This window comes from Acipenser ruthenus, chromosome 14 (assembly GCF_902713425.1).
Source record: "Acipenser ruthenus chromosome 14, fAciRut3.2 maternal haplotype, whole genome shotgun sequence".
Taxonomy (NCBI): Eukaryota; Metazoa; Chordata; class Actinopteri; order Acipenseriformes; family Acipenseridae; genus Acipenser; species Acipenser ruthenus.
In genome coordinates, this window is record NC_081202.1 from 13,468,944 (window position 1) to 13,486,636 (window position 17,693).

Consider the following 17,693-nt stretch of genomic DNA (forward strand, 5'->3'; position numbering starts at 1 on the left):
CCAGGACCAGGGTCAGGCTTGCAGATCCCTGGTATAGTGTAACAAAGCACTGTGAAAAATGTTAAAGGATAGGATTTCTGAGTTTTAAGAATGGTAAAACTCAGAAAGCTGTCGTAAAGCATGTTTAAAAAAGGGAAACCAAGGTAAGCTACGGTGAATACATAGTATAACCACGGGAAAACTGAGCGTGAAAATTTAGCATGGTAAACTTTTATAAGGGGTGGTTTAAATCTAGTAAGAAGTGAAATGAATTTATATTTCTTAACTGTGTTAACTGCAGCATCCAGTACATCCTCAAGCTAATACTACCAAACTTTAGTGATAAATGATATACATAAAACTGAAAAGCACTAACCCACCGAAATTTAACATTTAAACTGTCTTGCACAATTTAAGTAGCTTTAGTCGCTGAACCTATGCCTGGTGATTTCTCAAAGGTTTTGGGGAACTTGAATAATGACCACCCACACAATGCCTTGCTTGTAGCCAGTGCCTTAACTTTCATGAGCAACCACTAACACAAAACAACAGATAAAGGTTGTACTAAAAAAGCCAATTTACACATATATAGAAATGTATACATCCTTGTTTTAATGCTGACAGCACAGATGAAAAAACCTGTTGCCTGCCAGAGAGCTGACACATGTGCAGCCTCAATGCCAGTTATAATAAGACTTACAATGGTTACTGATTACTGCATAGGCTATCCAGGTTTCAACATGAATCATACCAGTATAGTCTTGTCTGTGCATATTTTCAGTTTGTGTAGTTTATAATGCCACACAGCTTTGTTTCCCCGTTAAACAGAAGCCTACTTTGGCTAAAAACTACATTCCTGCAGACATAACAAGTAGTTGCAAGATTCCTGTATTTTTTTTGTCCACAAAAGATTCGGGACAGCTTTGAAAAAATGTTTTTTTAATAAAAATTTGGCATGTTGGATGTTGCAATTCATTTGTTTTATGTGTCATGTGGCAGGGCAGAGGCCTTGCACACTTTGAAATATGTGTTTTGTGCCTGGCAGCCATCTTGGCTCAGGTGTAGAGGAACAGCTTGGGGCCAATATGGCTATCTTTGCACAGCAACATAGTATATTCGAGTTTGGTATTGTGTTTAATTGTTTAACTAGAAAAGTATGATATGTTTTAATTGTTTAATTAGAAAAGTGTGGAATGTGGCCAGCAGTTTATGCTATCTATGTCTAAGGCCCCAGGATAGCCCAAGCTTGGGTGCTGATTTGATGTGTTTGATTTGTAGTGTTTAGGGGTGTTTTGTTTAAACCTTTTGTTTTGTTCATGTGTTTGTTTGGAATTAATAAAACAGTTTCTGAGTCTGGGTTTACTATTTCAACATCGCAGACCAGCCTTGACCTTGGGATGCTACGCCACAGTCATCAACAGACACTGTCACTCTTTCATCCACATCTTTCCAATCAAACAAATAGATACACATCTAAATATGGAAGGACTGACTTCACACACGGACATACTGTATTTTCTGTTTTTAATCTGACTTAATAACATGAGTCTATGCTAAATACATTGTATACTTATTTATTGAAGAACACATAACCTTACAGTTTACATTCTGAAAATAGAAGATCAGCCTGTCATTTAAGCTGAAGTGAACCTTGAATGTAGGAAGCTATAAACAGGGCGAGACATGAACAGCCCATCCTGACATATAACCCAAAAAAACTAAAACAGACTGATGTCTAGTTAATAGAAAATGGAAAGGGAGACTAAGGCCTGGGGATATTTTCTGTCCTAGAAGAAAAATTTAGGAAGGAACATATTTTTATTTTATTTAATAATTTTATGTGTATAAACAAATTAGGAATATTAGAAATGATAAAAAAATAAAATAAAGGCACATAAATGGCACATGTACTAAAAGGGGTTTGGAAAAATAGCCACTGAGAGTGGTTTAAGACAGTGATCATACTGGATTGAAGATACATATCTTAAACCTGGGATCTTACCTTGCACACTCGAGCTACTCTTGAAAAGATAGTTTTGTCAAAGACGCTGCTCTCTCTAGAAGTTTCTCGAAAGAAGAAGTAGATCTTATCATCATCAGGATTGTAGGTGTCTGGAATAGGATGAGCTGCAATAAACTTAGCCTCTGAAATACAATAAATAATACATTTATCATAACAAGAACTAGCCATACTTTCTAGTAGGGTAGACATTTCAAGTTATAGCATAGGCACAAATACTAATAGTTACCACAACTGAGTATAGAGGGTGCCACTTCTGAATTACGAGATGCGATCTATAACTAAGATACACTGGCTGCGGGTATTATTTACTCGTGGTAACATCTGATATTTGTTGCTCATTTGCTGCTACGTATAGTACCAGTAGCAAAATTCAAGGTTCCGGGGGGCATTCTAAATAGAATGCAGAAATGTCAACATTCCACAGCCTGGATTGACGAGTATAGATTTGAGGAGACACTTTTGTAAATTAAGCTTCATTCTCAACTGTTTGTCTTTTTTCACGGTTACAAGACTTAACTTCAACATGCTTACACAGGAAACAAAATGACTTTGGCGAGATGTTAATAAATGCAGCCCCTTCAAATCTGGTGTGAATGAGTTGCACAATATAAAACATGTACAGTATAATGGATATAAGGAATACATTATTATTTTTAGGTAAATGATTTAGGAATAAATACTTGAAATCAAAGAACCAAGTGCATTCACAAAAGAGTAAGTATGCTACTGGACCTGACATCATCCATCATTATCTCCTACTATAGAAGATAAATATCAGTGTCCATGAAAAGGATATTGAATCATGTTCTGGAACATGTACCAGCCCAGGGGATCATTTGGAAGCATGTATAAGTGATCTGATAAATTAAAAATGGTTGTTGTTATTAATGCTATTTGAGAAATGTTTGCAAATGTTCTATTACAAATAAAATAGATACAAAATAATGAGTAGGGGAAAAATGCTTTAAGCTTGGCATTCTGTGACATTTGGAAAGCATATGTAAACATTTGATGAATACAGAGGTTATGAAGTACATTACTGGCGATCCTATTGGCTATAAAAAATAAAACACATAAGAAGACCGGCTCTGAGTCACGCAACTACAGGATTATATACTATGAAAAAAGAGCAGACACAAGGATATGTGTTCTCTTTCATCCTATTGGTCTTATGTGAAGAACTAAATCAAGCTTTGACTCTGTTAAAATGAAAACAAAGTGGACCTCCTGGGTCATTGGGAGGGTCATACAGTACTGTGGTTGTTTACACTATCAGATGAACATTTGAGATCAACTGCAGAACAAAGTATAGAGCTTTAACTAGGTAGAGAGACACTTACAATGCCTGAGTGTATGATCAACCGACCTAGGCTTTAAAGCAAAAACAACACATACTACAGTGATTAAAGTCAAAAGGATCATGTTAATGCCCTTCATCAATGGTATGGATGGCAAACTGGAATTGAACCAACAACCAGTAACTGGAGAGCAGAGGAGGGAGCTTTAAATTCACACATTAAAACATAATATTAACCTTTTTTTGTGAGTGACTAATATAGTCTTTAAAATTTACCATTTATCCAATAGTGTTCAGAAATATCAGTTCTTAAGTAATGTCGATCATGCGGTGGTCCCAGAGAACGAGTGAACGCTGTATCCTTGCCAAGAAAATCTGATGCTGTCCCAGCATACAGGTACTCATCTGTAAACATGAAAACAAGCAGAGGTTTAATTGAGCAAGGAAAAGGAACAGAGTGTGCAATGAGAGAAGTAACAGCTTTGATTTCAGATATAAATTGAAAAAAACTAGAATCCATGTAACAGCTGTTCTCCTTTTTATTCACATGTGCATGATTTGTTGTCTCACTATTAGGGGTATTTTAATTAGTTTGGTTAGCCAAGGCTACGAATAACACTAGCAGTAACCTTCCCCTCAGTGTTCAGATGTAGGCAGTCCTAGTTTTTTTTAGCCATTGCTTAAGTCATTCCATTTAAAATCTCTGAGCAAGGGCTTCAGAAACATAAAAATGTAATTGGATAAAGTTACTGGAGGAGGTGAGACCTTAATCACAGAAAGATTTGCTTGAGCAGGTCTTACTCATACTCATCAATTACAAAGCCATACCCATGCATTTAAGATACCTGAACTTAAGCGACAACCCTGCATTTGGCTTCAAACAAGTGTTCAGATGATGATAGCTATACATTACAAAAGTGTCAGATCCTTGTCATCAGTAAACATTGGAAAAGGGCTTGAAATGGGTTTTCATTTGTCAATGCCGGATGAAGAAGCAACTAAAACTGAGACTAATAGTGGGGTCACCAAACTATGCCAGAGCTGTAACAGATGAGTGGCTATAGTACCTGTAGTTCTGCTGTTCCTAATAGCATTATAGTGCATAATACTTAACGTTGGCACACATAAATACTATTTTTATATTGCCATGATAAGCAATACACATATCAAAGCATTACAATGCAGTAATGCAGATGTACTGTACTGTATATGATTACCTTATACAAATGTGAATAGTATCCATGACAACCTACTGGTTAGAAACAGCAAAAGGATAATGATCCACAGTATTATTTTGTCTGCGCAGAAAAACAGCCACTTAAACCTGAAGTAAAAGAAACTAGACTTACTTGTCTTGTTTAAATTAGCATGAACTTTTGCACTCTACTTAAGAACATAAGAAGAACATAAGAAAGTTTACAAACGAGAGGAGGCCATTCAGCCCATCTTGCTCGTTTGGTTGTTAGTAGCTTATTGATCCCAGAATCTCATCAAGCAGCTTCTTGAAGGATCCCAGGGTGTCAGCTTCAACAACATTACTGGGGAGTTGGTTCCAGACCCTCACAATTCTCTGTGTAAAAAAGTGCCTCCTATTTTCTGTTCTGAATGCCCCTTTATCGAATCTCCATTTGTGACCCCTGGTCCTTGTTTCTTTTTTCAAACAGGTCCCCTGGGTCGACATTGTCAATACCTTTTAGAATTCTGAATGCTTGAATCAGTTCACCACGTAGTCTTCTTTGTTCAATACTGAATAGATTCAATTATTTCAGCCTGTCTGCATGCGACATGCCTTTTAAACCCGGGATAATTCTGGTTGCTCTTCTTTGCACTCTTTCTAGAGCAGCAATATCCTTTTTGTAACAAGGTCACCAGAACTGAACACAATATTCTAGATGAGGTCTTACTAATGCATTGTAAAGTTTTAACTTTACTTCCCTTGATTTAAATTCAACACTTTTCACATTATATCCGAGCATCTTGTTGGCCATCTTGGCTGCATACTGTTTCTGGCCAAAGATTCCTATAAAGAAACACTATAATACAGTTGAAATACTGCTTCAATATGTCTTGTTCTGGCTCTTCTCAGGTAAAAGATGCTCCCTGTTCCAACAATGGACCTTTACCCAAACAAATACAGGGGATTCATAGCCATTGTTACTATCATTCCTTTCAGTCAGGCTTTACAGCAAGTGTTTATATATACATCAATCAGGAAACCAGTCTCCTCTTCAGAGAAGCAACAATAGCATTTTCAGAAAGCTACATGTCATGATGAGGAATGGGTGGTATAATTAGTGTTTGCCTAGCTGACAGAAAGGCAATGACCACGGCCCATCCAGAGGTAACCTTTACTAACAGACCCTCTTTCAAAAATTATACTCTCCAGCAAATTCCTTTCCACTTGGTACAACTTACACAAAAAATACAGGTTGTCACTTCTGCCAAACTCAACAAACTTTATTGTATAGCAAGAACATTAGTTTGGCATTTTTTTTTAACTCTAGTACTGTACTTTAAATAGTATGGGACTGTCAACATAGAAGATTAATATGGCTAATGATTGTCATGGTCAGTTGCAAGGAGTAAGATTTATTGAAAACGGCAGCAATACAATCTTACGTTCTTACAGTTGAAAAAAAAAAAACCTTATAATGATAAATTAACTTTTTTTGCCATATGTCTGGGAGACTCCTGTGGTCTTTGTCAGATTTAATAAAGCTTCAGATCAATGAAAACTTTTGAGTGCAAAAAAAAAAAAAAAAAAAACACCTTCTAACATCCATGACAAAGCTGTTATAACTGCTCTAATCTGTATTACAGAATAAATGACCATCTGCAGAGTAATGATCACAAATCATGATTCACATTATAAAGGGATAAATGGCAGGACACATTCTCTTAATAACCCAGACAAGGACCCCCCACTTCAAAGTGAAGGCTTTTATGTAATTTACCATGAATGGTGAAGATTTGTGGTGATTAAATGGCATTCAACATCCATACATTCCTTTATATACAGGTCAAATAAAAGCTCACAGCATGCATAAATCATAAAGATGATAATTGTCTTTTTGCAGACTTGTTTTTTCCAAATGTAATATATTTCCATATATTTTTCTGTTAATAAAAAGTTTTTTTTTTAAAAAAATCAATTTTTATGCCTATGATATTAAGAAAGAAGGGGCATTTGTACTGTACAGTTAAAAAAAATGATTATGAAGTGATAACAAGAGGGCACATAGTGTGTATGAGGAGATAAGTACACTTCACGCGTCCTGCAGTTATAACTGTTATGTGAAGCGTTTTGATCTTTCCTTTTATAAGTTTCTGGATTTTAATTTTTTAAAAAGTCAGTTATGTGTCGCTTCCGCTCTGAGTCTGACTTCAAAAGAATCAGTCATTCAGTTTTACACAGGCTGCTGTCGCAACCCTTTGTGACGTTTCTTTTTGTTTCAAACTGTGTTGTTTTATAGCAGGATTTGGAATCCCAATGAAAGTGCATGGCAGAGAGAGTCCTATTATAAGATAACACATTTGTTCCGAACCCAATATTTTGTCAGGCTTTTACTTTGCTGTCAACATTCCCCATAATGGTTCTAGAGAAGTCATCATGTGGTTTATTTTCTAAATCTCAAATACTGGTTACACATTTGGGGGTATTTATCCCCACAAAGCAACATACTTAATTAGCCATGATTATTAGTTAAGGATTTACAACCCTGCCTTACCAGTATGTTTCTTTTTCTTTTTGTGGTTAGCATAGCATATATTTTACATTTGTGCATTTTAATTATCTAACTGATTTAAAAAAGAAAACTTCATTTTCTCTTCATCACCTGTTAAAACAGAAGCAAATGGCTGCCATGGATCAAAGGGGCATTTCAGTCTACCAGATTCCAAACTCTGTTTATTCAGACGAAATGTGGTTTCCTGTTGTGACAAAAAAAGTTGAATTATATTATTAATAATGTAAGCCTTTTTTAAAAATAACATGCATATTCCCATTATGCCAATGCATAATAAAAAGGAGTAGCATACAGCATATTTCTTGCGAGTGTAACTTAACTTGAGCGAAACAGCACTAGCTAGTACACCTTTAGGCATTGTTGTTAACTTGCCATAGAACATTGTGATGCTTGCTAATAGGAAAACTATACTGCTATATGTAAATGTATAAAATGTATAGGTTACTATTTCCATCAATTATACACAGTAAAAACAATCACTAACAACATGTATGACAATGGAAAAGAGGTTTTAGAGTGTGTTACTGACCTTTTCCAGTATTACATTTAAAATGTAACTGTAGAGACTGGAACGGGAAGTCTCAAAATAATCAGACATAGGTCAAGTTGACAGCTACATTTTTCTTGTTAATATGAGCAGCCTAGTTTCTTTACTTGAATTTTTCCACCTCTCTCATGCCTAACAGTTTACCTCATTGCCAGATGTTGCCATAGCTGTAATAACTGATGACAAAATAAACTGGTTTTGATAGATGAATATCCGTCTATTTCCTGCCATGTTGTGTCAGTGACTAGGATTACCTCGCCACGGCCTCCAGTTTCAATAAATCCACACACAGGGTGGAAGGCTCCTGTGCCACAGGCATACACGTGAGTCTTGTTATAGTTGTGGAGAACCCTGATGAAATTTGCACACTCTGTCTGTAGGGGAGAAAAGAAATAAGAAATGAGTGAAGTTAGCTAAACCATTCATTTTTTCTATCTCAGCAAGCACTACTAAAGCACAGTGTGACCATATATTTTATTTGAAAAATGTAGCAGCTTTTAATTAGATTGTCACATTGGAACTTGAGATGCATAAGAAGCTATATATATATATATATATATATATATATATATATATATATATATATATATATATATATAGATTACTAAAATAGTATATAATGTTTTAGTCATACTGTACTCACATATACATTTTTCCCAGCTAGTTTACATTGTTCAAATCCTTCTTTAGAGGCTGGCCAGTGAATCTGCAAAAAAAAAAAGTTTGTTTGAAATGCTACTTCAAGTTTTGTGGAGAATTGCAAATGTTGACAATAGACACCTAATGTGAATCTCCTTCTCCTTTGGCATTAACAAAGACAAGTCTGTCATCTTAACATGCATATTGTAGCAGGATTACAGTTCAAGTGATGACATAATTGTGTATGTCTTGTTCTAGAACTATTCAATGTGGTCTAAAAATAGAACAAGGCTTGTTAATTATACTGCAGTTTAAAATAAATCGAAATCTGAAAGTCAAATATTATTGTTACTTCATTTTGTCAATGTAAGAACATATATGCAGTGAAAGATAAGGTCATACTACTACAAACAAGATGCTGATGTATTGTTCTCAACAAAAATATATTGGGATTATGTTTATTTAAAAGCCAGCAGTTAAACAAGTAGGATGGTTTATTGGCTGTAGTCACCATAATCAAGTATCTTCCGGCTGACTGTATGCTTATACTGTCAGTCGGATTTGTATTTGGTCTCACAATTTGTCAAATCTGTGAAGCTTTCTTATTGAGGGATGCAGACATTTCCAACAAAGTAATGCATTGAGGTTAATGAGGCAACAAGGTATGTATTTTTTCTACAACAAAGAGAGAACTGATGGTTTCAAGCAAATTAACTGTGATTGGATACTTTGGGCTGAGAAGAGAGCCAAATATATTTCTGACAAAGGCAACCATTAGAGGACTTTCTTGTAACAAATCCAGTAACAGGAATGCAAGCCAAATTAGGAATTGTCACACAGTTTGCACATATGAAATACCTTCCACAAGGCTTGCAGCTCATTAATTTGTCTGGCAACTACTTCACTCAAACTATGCCAACCCATAAATAGTCACGTTGATTTTATAAAATGTCACGAATACCAAGAGAAGACGACCACCAACATACTTATGAGATAGGTCAGAGGTGCCGATAGGCCCCTTCCTGGGGTGACATCCTCGGTTCTGCCTACCGAGGGATTAAACAGTCAACCCACAGAAGCCATTTTCTCTTTCGCATCGAACCCGTGAGGGCGACCGATGTGACCTAGCTGGTTGGTGGTCATCTTCTCTTTCAGGGAACCAGGGTTATGGTAAGTAACCTAACATTCCCTTTCAATTCCAAGATGACCACCAACATACTTATGGGAAAGTATACCAGAGCAGTTCGCGAGGGAGAAGGAATGGCAGCAGATGAGGGACGCATTAGAACTGCATAACCCAAGGGTTAACGGTGCGAGCGTGCAACCTCAAGGACCCTCATGCCTAATGAAGGCAAGGAAGGATCTACCACTTTAAGGCGGTAGAACCTGGAGAATGTATGCAGCGTAGCCCAGCTAGCCACAGTACAAATGTCAGTCAATGAAGCTCCTCTAAAGAGGGCCCATGACGTAGCCACACCTCTGGTAGAGTGTGCGGCCACCCTCCCAGGTGGGGGTAGGCCAGCATTAGTATACGCAGTCGAGACTGTGTCCACAATCCAATGGGACAGTCGCTGCATGACAGACAAAGAGCTGGTCAGACTGACGCAGCACTCTCTTCCTATCCACATAATCTCTCAATACCCTAACAGGGCAGAGGGAATTCAATCTCCAGTCCATCTCCTCCGCACAAGCAGGGGGATGGAAAGCCTCTAGTTCCACTGATTGATTCAAGTGAAAAGCTGGAATCACTATAGGGAAAAAAGCAGGGTTCGTGCGCAACGATACCCTGTTTCCATTGTCACAAATACGCATACAGGAACTGTGCACTGAAAGCGCCTGTAACTCACTAACCCGCTTAGCGGAGGTGGTGGCTAATAGAAAGGCTGTCTCCCGGGAGATGGACAGCCAGGAGGGATAGTAAGTGCCTCTGTGCCCAGATCAACAGCTGAAAGGCTATGCGGTGTAACCCCGAGGACCGAAGCCCTCCCTGGCGGTTCACATCCGCCACTACTGACATGTTGTCTGTGCGGACAAGGACATGTCTGTTCTGGAGCACAGGAAGGAAATGTTGGAGTGCGAGGTGGACTGCTCTCAGCTCCCCTGCATTTATGTTCAGGGATGTCCAGCGACCCGACAAGGGTCCTTGGACTCCACTGCCTGCCATGACCTCCCCCCAACCAGAGTTGGATGCATCTGTCATTATCAATTGATGGTTGTGTATCACTCCCATCTTTACGCCTTCGCTCAGGTGAGAGGCTTGCCTCCACCAGCGTAGGGCTTCCCAGCATAGGCGAGACACGGTCAGCCGACAGTGTCTGTCGCGCTTGGGGTGTAGCCGAAAGGCACTGCGCCACACTTGGATCGGGCGCAAGTGGAGCAACCCCAGTTGGGTGGCTGATGAAGCTGCGGCCATCAGACCCAATAGTTTTTAACACAACACCAATTGTACTGTGAACCCTTGTTGAACAGGGCCAGACAGTTGCGAATGGCAGCTACTCTGTCGTCCGACATGTAGGCTTGCATCGTAAGGGAATCGCGCTGGAGACCCAAGTAGACCATACTTTACACTGGTATTAATTGGCTCTGGCATCATTGAGGGTGAGACCCAGCCTCAACAGATGCTTCATCACAATCGCTGTATGGGCCACTGCTCCTGGGACAGAGGAACCAGTCGTCCAGGTAGTTCATCAGGCACCAAGAGACGTATTGTCAACACAACCTGGGGTAGCAAATAGCCTACACCGGGTGGATACACATAGGCTGCGGTAGGCAATCGGGAGAGCAGTACAGGGAAGCACACGGTGCTACACTAGGGTGCAGCGCGGCGATAACCTGGTTCTGGACCGCGTGCAGTCACACAACGGGGCAGCGCGTAGAGTATACCAGAGTGGAGCACAGGCTCAAGGAGCTGCGGCGTGTTAGACAGGAAGAAAAAGTGTACTGCTTTTTATTTATTTTATTTTATTTTAACTGCAGAGGCAGTAATAGGAAAAAAATATAGGCTTAACCACACAGCAATTCAGCTATGGGAGAAACACAGTCACCACGCCAGGCGGGTGAGCTGTAAATTTGTACTATTATTGTTATTGCCAAGCGTGCCGAGTTGGCGGGCTGAAACAAACCGGCTGATTCAACTCAGCAAAACATATTATAAAGAATCTCCTCCTTGCAGCTGATGAGCTAATAATACTGCCATCAGCATAAGACCTGTACTTACCTCTCGACCACACAGCTTGTTCTTTAACCCTTTGCGGTCCATTGTCGGACTGGGTCCGACATTGCAATTATTCCTCACAGGACTATTATTATTATTATTATTTATTTCTTACATAGCTGAACGCTATAGCAAACAAAAGGGTGGGGCGGGGCTGGAGATGCCTATTGTGTGCTTTGTTGATATGCAGGGACATTTAAACCCGTTTGACTGTGAAAAAAAAAACTTTTAAACAGCGTGTATAAAATTAACTGCGCGTGTGAAAATTAATTAGACCTGGCGTGCCTGACGCGCGATTAATAAATGGACCGCAAAGGGTTAACTGAATGGTAAGACATTCGTTTTTGAACCATATGGTATGCGGTTCACATCCAGCCCTTGCTTTTCCATTCAATTCAATGGGCTGAGATGCCAATTCATTACAATATTATTCAGCACAGTGTACCAGGTATTATCAGTGCGATCAGCTAAGTTATTTTTAGCAATCTTACAGTTGGTGCTGGACAAAAACAAAAACAGTCCACATTTCTATTGAGACTAACATTCTTCACTCACTGTCAGTGTGACACTTGCAAAATCCTTACAGCCTCTTACAGCTATCAATGCTAAATTACACGCAACTGACTGTCCTTGCATTATTTCCAAGACATGGGCATGATAATGATTGACAGGATTCACAAACTTGGGAACTTATATGAAAAAAAGTGTCAACACAACCATGATCCCAATCTATCCTTGCAACAGACATTGTATCTCTGATTTAAAGACATTTGGGTTTGGATTTGGAAGGGATGAAATATTAAGCAACAAATGGTCCATAGACGGCGACAGCTTCAAATGGCCTATTGTCTTAGTCTCTTGTGCCCTTGCTCTTTATGAACCTAGCACACAGAAAATTGCAGAGACAACAATTCATAACCCCTCAGTCCTGACGTGTGTGTGTTTTATTTATTTTTTTCGTGTAAAATTGGGCTGGATTGGAGCTCACTGGCACATGGCCAAGGCAAACAAAGGAACTGTCTAAATACTACACAGACACAACACCACATTCTGTCACCTAGCTGCTAGTGCAGATTATCCAACAGAACTGGAGCCTTTTTAAATGACTGTGATGTATGTGTATGATTTTATGTCACACTTCATGATGTTAAAAATGAAGACGAAAACTTACATTTACAGACCAGGGCAAAGAGCAATTGAAGTCTGCCATTTTAGTTAAATTGCATACCAAAGAAAATTAGAACTGTTTTTACACAGTGAGAATGACAATTTTTAATTTTATAACCATGTGCAAAACAAAGACTGAAGGCAACCTTTGTGTGATCTGGAAGTAGTAAAGCAGATCTGTATAACTGCCGCCAATTACTTTTGTGAGAGTTTTATACTTATGCTTCTAGTTTTAATAAAGAGGAGCTGCTACTTAGAGTTTATTAGATGTTCTCATTTTATACCAACACTATACGATGGTACATGTTTGTTTCTACTATTTTGTACATAACAGTGTAATACTAACAGGTGCAAAAGGTTTCTCGGACAATGATTCCTTGTGAAGGAAACAATGCAAAATAAAGTGAACTACAGTCGTGTGTAGATACAGGGATATGCACTTAATTTGATATGTTACACGTTGTTGCTGGCTTGTACCTTAGGTTTTCTTCCTAAATAAAATTATATTTCCATATCTATCCTGACCACATATCCACTGTCAACTGCTTGGTGTTAAATGTATGACAAATTACTTCCTTTAACAAAGTATCTTTAGATTACTTAAAACTGTAGACAGCTGAATGATATCATTTTTTTTATTTGTTCGGGGTAAAAGGCCACATTATGAACTTGTTTTGAGAAAATTCACAAATTGTCAATAAGGCCTGTGAAAACATTACAGAATTTGATGGAAAGTAAATATATGTCAGGGGAAACCGGAGCAAAATAAGGAGGCTGTGTGGTCCAGTGGTTAAAGAAAAGGACTTGTAATCTGGAGGTCCCCGGTTCAAATCCCACCTCAGCCACTGACTCATTGTGTGACTTTGAGCAAGTCACTTAACCTCCTTGTGCTCCGTCTTTCAGGTGAGACGTAATTGTAAGTGACTCTGCAGCTCTTGCATAGTTCACACATCCTAGTATCTGTAAGTCGCCTTGGATAAAGGTGTCTGCTAAATAAACAAATAATAATAATAATAATAATAAATAAAGGTGCAGTACCTTCCGCGGGTTCTTGTTTAAATCATCCAAACCAAGCAGAAAGATGTGGTCTTTGGCTCCCAGCAGAAGGAGTCCCCTTTCCTCATCCAGCAGCAGGGTTTGGAAATTAAGCCCGTCAACTGAGCCCAAGAACGGCATGCAACTGTTTGAGAACTGCAGTTCTGTGGAAAACAGAAGGGATTACTTATGAGAGTAGGGCCTGAAAATTACTCACTGTGTTTCTTTTATAAATACACTAGCACAGCTTGATGTTTATACATTAAATCAGTAAGATACAAGGGTTCATTCTTAGTTTCATTTTTTAAAATAAACTTTGACAAGTTAAACAGTTGCACCTTTAACATATAGCATAATTCCCTATGTAACCGATTTTCCTGAAATGTCCATATAAATACATTTTAGTGTTTTATTGGAAAGGGGTTTATTTATACAAATAATCTATACTATTCCATAACATGGCATTACTGCCATTAAGTTGTCATTTTAAAGTATCACATTGTGGAATGGTTCAAATTTGACTGATTATTTTTTGCCAGCTACAATAACAAATCATTTGGTATGTGTTGGGTTTCTGGGAAACCAAAGTATTTATTTTTCCTACGTATTAAACAATTTAAAATAACAAAAATAAATGTTGACAAACATGTTGACGTCTTAATAAATGGCTTTATAAGCATTTCTGTATATATCAAAAACTTTCATAAACCAGGCACTAAGAGTGAACTGCGACAATTTATTCTGAGTAATGAACCAATGCATTTAGACTGTTTTGACAGAAGTAGTGCTGCAGAAAGCATGGAAATGCTGTAAAACACAAACGTAAGAGCAAAGAGTTTTATGTTCACGCTGGATTGTTCCATCCAAAGAACAGCTAATTAGAATGTTGCAGTTCTTTAAGCAAATTCTTTAAATTACAAAGTACATTGCTTCAATTGAATTGGCTGTGCTCAATTAAAAGTTAATTACAATCTGCACATCAGTATTTGAGGTGGAAAATGATCTATTTATAGTCTTGGTTTATCATATACTGTCTATGAATGTTGTTAGGGTTATACATAAATGCACTGGGAAGTATTATAACAAGGAAATATTTTAGGACTATGTTAACAATCTAAAACTAGTGTATCTTAATAGCATCTCCCAAAAATGTATACAGCTAGTTTCACAGACCCTGATTGGTACTAATCTTGGACTACCTTAGCAAAAATACACAGGATTAATAAAGGCCGGCAATATTTAGATCTAACACTGTTTAGATTCGTCTCTGTTTAGATCTTTAAAATGGAACCCTAAAATGACTAAGATCCATTTTCCAGAACATATTTTGCGAATTTACCCTGTTACTTGCAGCATGACGTTTTCAAAGAGCTGAAAGATTGGTTCTGCCTGGTTCCAGCCAATGACAGTGGTCATTCAAAATGGCCAACTTCATTAAAATCATGAAAGCCTTTCATTGCCTATGGGCACATCTGTCAAAGAAGGCCTCAGAATATAAAATAATCAAAGTTCTGGCCAATACACGGCAGAAACAAAAAAAAAAATCCTGGATCCTTGCCTTCTGTTTGTGAGATTTTTATGTGACAGACAGACAAAGATGTATTCCTTAAGGATAAATGGGTGGGTCTCCACGACTACAGTAAACTTTCACCAGTTTTTCATTAGACTGAAATTGAAAGGTTAATCATTTTAATATCCAAACCTTCTATATGTAGTGGTTGCAAAGCAATAACGTGTTGTAATACAAATATATGTTTGGTTTATAAACTTAGTGAAGTGGGATAGTTTAATGCATCACAGGTCATTCTTTCACTTCCATATGCATTTAAAAGCACAGTGCAATAAGCAGACATCATTTTTTGGTAGTTATTTATGGTAGGCCATTTTTGGTCATAAGAACCACTGAAATGCTGTCTGCCAAGGTATGTGTTTTAGGTACAGTGCTAATATGTTTAGTCTTTCTTTTCTCCAAAATTAAATAATCTTTGGAATGCTGATATATGTTACTATTTCTTTCTTAAACGTTTTGCATATAGTTCTATATTTTTTAAATATATGGATACTAGTCACAGACGAATGGTGTTAATTTAAAAAATAGGAGGTTTCTGACATGTAGGACACACAGTTGCATCCCTAGTAAGAGATCAACTCATCATAAAAGATCAGTGTAAATATATGAATTAAACATTCAGCACGTGTCTATGACTTCTTTATAGCTGCTAACACACACCTATATCATCTTATCCTCTACAACCACGTACTGATCTCATGACATGAAATGTTGAAGCTGATAGGATTGGCACTCATTGATTTTTCTTCAATATAGTGCAAAGAGATCAGCAAATGTAGTTCACTTCTAATCAGCTTTGTAAACCGAACATGTAAAAACCAAAATGAAAGACCTACTAGAGGTATTTTCCAGCCAACACTATTTGGAAAGCTACCAAGTGCCATGGTTATTGCAACTAATTCAGCAACCCCTTTAATTCAAGCATGAAAGATACAATGATTCCATTTATTTGTAAAAGATAACAGAAATCTTGGATCACACTCTCACTTGTCTAATACCACAGCCTTATACAATCAATGGCAGTACAATCAAGATAAGACTGTGCTGAGTATCATGATCTCAACCCACTAATTATTCTTGCCAATAAAGTACTTGCATCACATACAGTATCAAGATATGAGCAAACTTCATTATATTTTTTAAAAATACCTTATTTACATTTTTACAAAAAAGAGTTTATACACTACAGAAAGATATATATATATATATATATATATATATATATATATATATATATATATATATATATATATATATATATATATATATATATATATATATATTAGCCAAGTAAAGCCCTTTCTAACATTTGGATTTGCACCAAGGAAAGAAAGATTCTATAATGCACTACAAATCCCCAAGTCTTTGGTAATCTTTGCTACCATTACTCAGATGGATTATGCAAACAAGCACCAAACTGTGTTTGAGTATATGTTTCGTCAAACTGGCATTGTTCATAAATCATTTTAAAAGATCAAATAGCTAAATAAGTCAACTTTTAATGTAGCTTTGAGGAACGTGCAAGAATCAGATTGACATATACCAGCGGGGAGTTGTGTAATCTTGGTGATACATACCAAATTCAGAACTATTGAGTCACGGAAAGGACATGTTTAAGTTATGCAGGAAACAACATAGTGAAAGAGGTCCCCACAACATAATATAGTATAGTATAGCACAGGTGGAGCCAATATAGAGAGATGCAATTCTAGAATGAGGAAATCAATAGATAACAACTATAATAGAACCCATTCAACACAATTTAATTTGTAAGATAGAAAGTACTATTCTGTTATTTTGCAATCTGGCTTCACCTCTAAAACATTGTGCAAAATTAGAAACAGTGAATAGTTGAGGGCCCTTTTGCAGTATAACACATGTATAATTTACTTTCAATGTAGCATCAGAGTGGGTCATAATACCACTCTGTGTATGAAATTAACAGAATTGAAATATACAAAGGGGGGGCCTAAGCCATTCTCTGTGTCTACCTGGTTTCTGGACATAAACTCCCCCACTTTTTAAAAAGAGTCATAAACTAACTGCTGGACAAGTGTTTGATCTTCCCCCATTGCTGAATTAATCAATTTGGTGACAGCAGTATCTTGTAGAAGGCAAGCCAGACAGTTTTGAGTACACCTCATAAATACAGCCGACAGGGGAAGAAACCACGGACCAATTGAGAACAATGGGCTGTCTCAGAACGAGAACAACCAATGAGAAACACCCCACGTGGGCTCGGGCATAGCCCAAAATAACCACATTAACCAATCACTAGGTTGAAGAGAGAATCACAAAAAGCCATGCGACTTTCAGAAACGCAGAGCTCTCCACACTAGAAGTGTGCCCCACAGAAGTAACAGCGCTCCAGGCAAGAGAAAGAAGTGAGCTCCACCCACTAGAAGTGGCTCAGAGTTTGGAGGAACGAAATGGAAGCTACACTGCTCTGAAGAAAGTTTCTGAGCCATGGGAGCAT

The 17,693-nt window shown here is 37.6% G+C and overlaps 1 protein-coding gene across 1 annotated transcript in view; it reads right to left on the minus strand.

The window, feature by feature from the left end:
- Positions 1 to 17,693, minus strand: part of LOC117419965 (semaphorin-3D-like) — a 52,966-nt gene that overhangs the window by 20,077 nt on the left and 15,196 nt on the right. The window contains exons 3-8 of the mRNA XM_034033418.3: positions 13,651 to 13,811; positions 8,236 to 8,298; positions 7,847 to 7,966; positions 7,136 to 7,229; positions 3,576 to 3,704; positions 1,982 to 2,124 (exon numbers count right to left, since the gene is read on the minus strand). Of these exons, the coding sequence (XP_033889309.1) occupies positions 1,982 to 2,124; positions 3,576 to 3,704; positions 7,136 to 7,229; positions 7,847 to 7,966; positions 8,236 to 8,298; positions 13,651 to 13,811 (710 nt within the window). The remainder of the gene's footprint in view (positions 1 to 1,981; positions 2,125 to 3,575; positions 3,705 to 7,135; positions 7,230 to 7,846; positions 7,967 to 8,235; positions 8,299 to 13,650; positions 13,812 to 17,693) is intronic.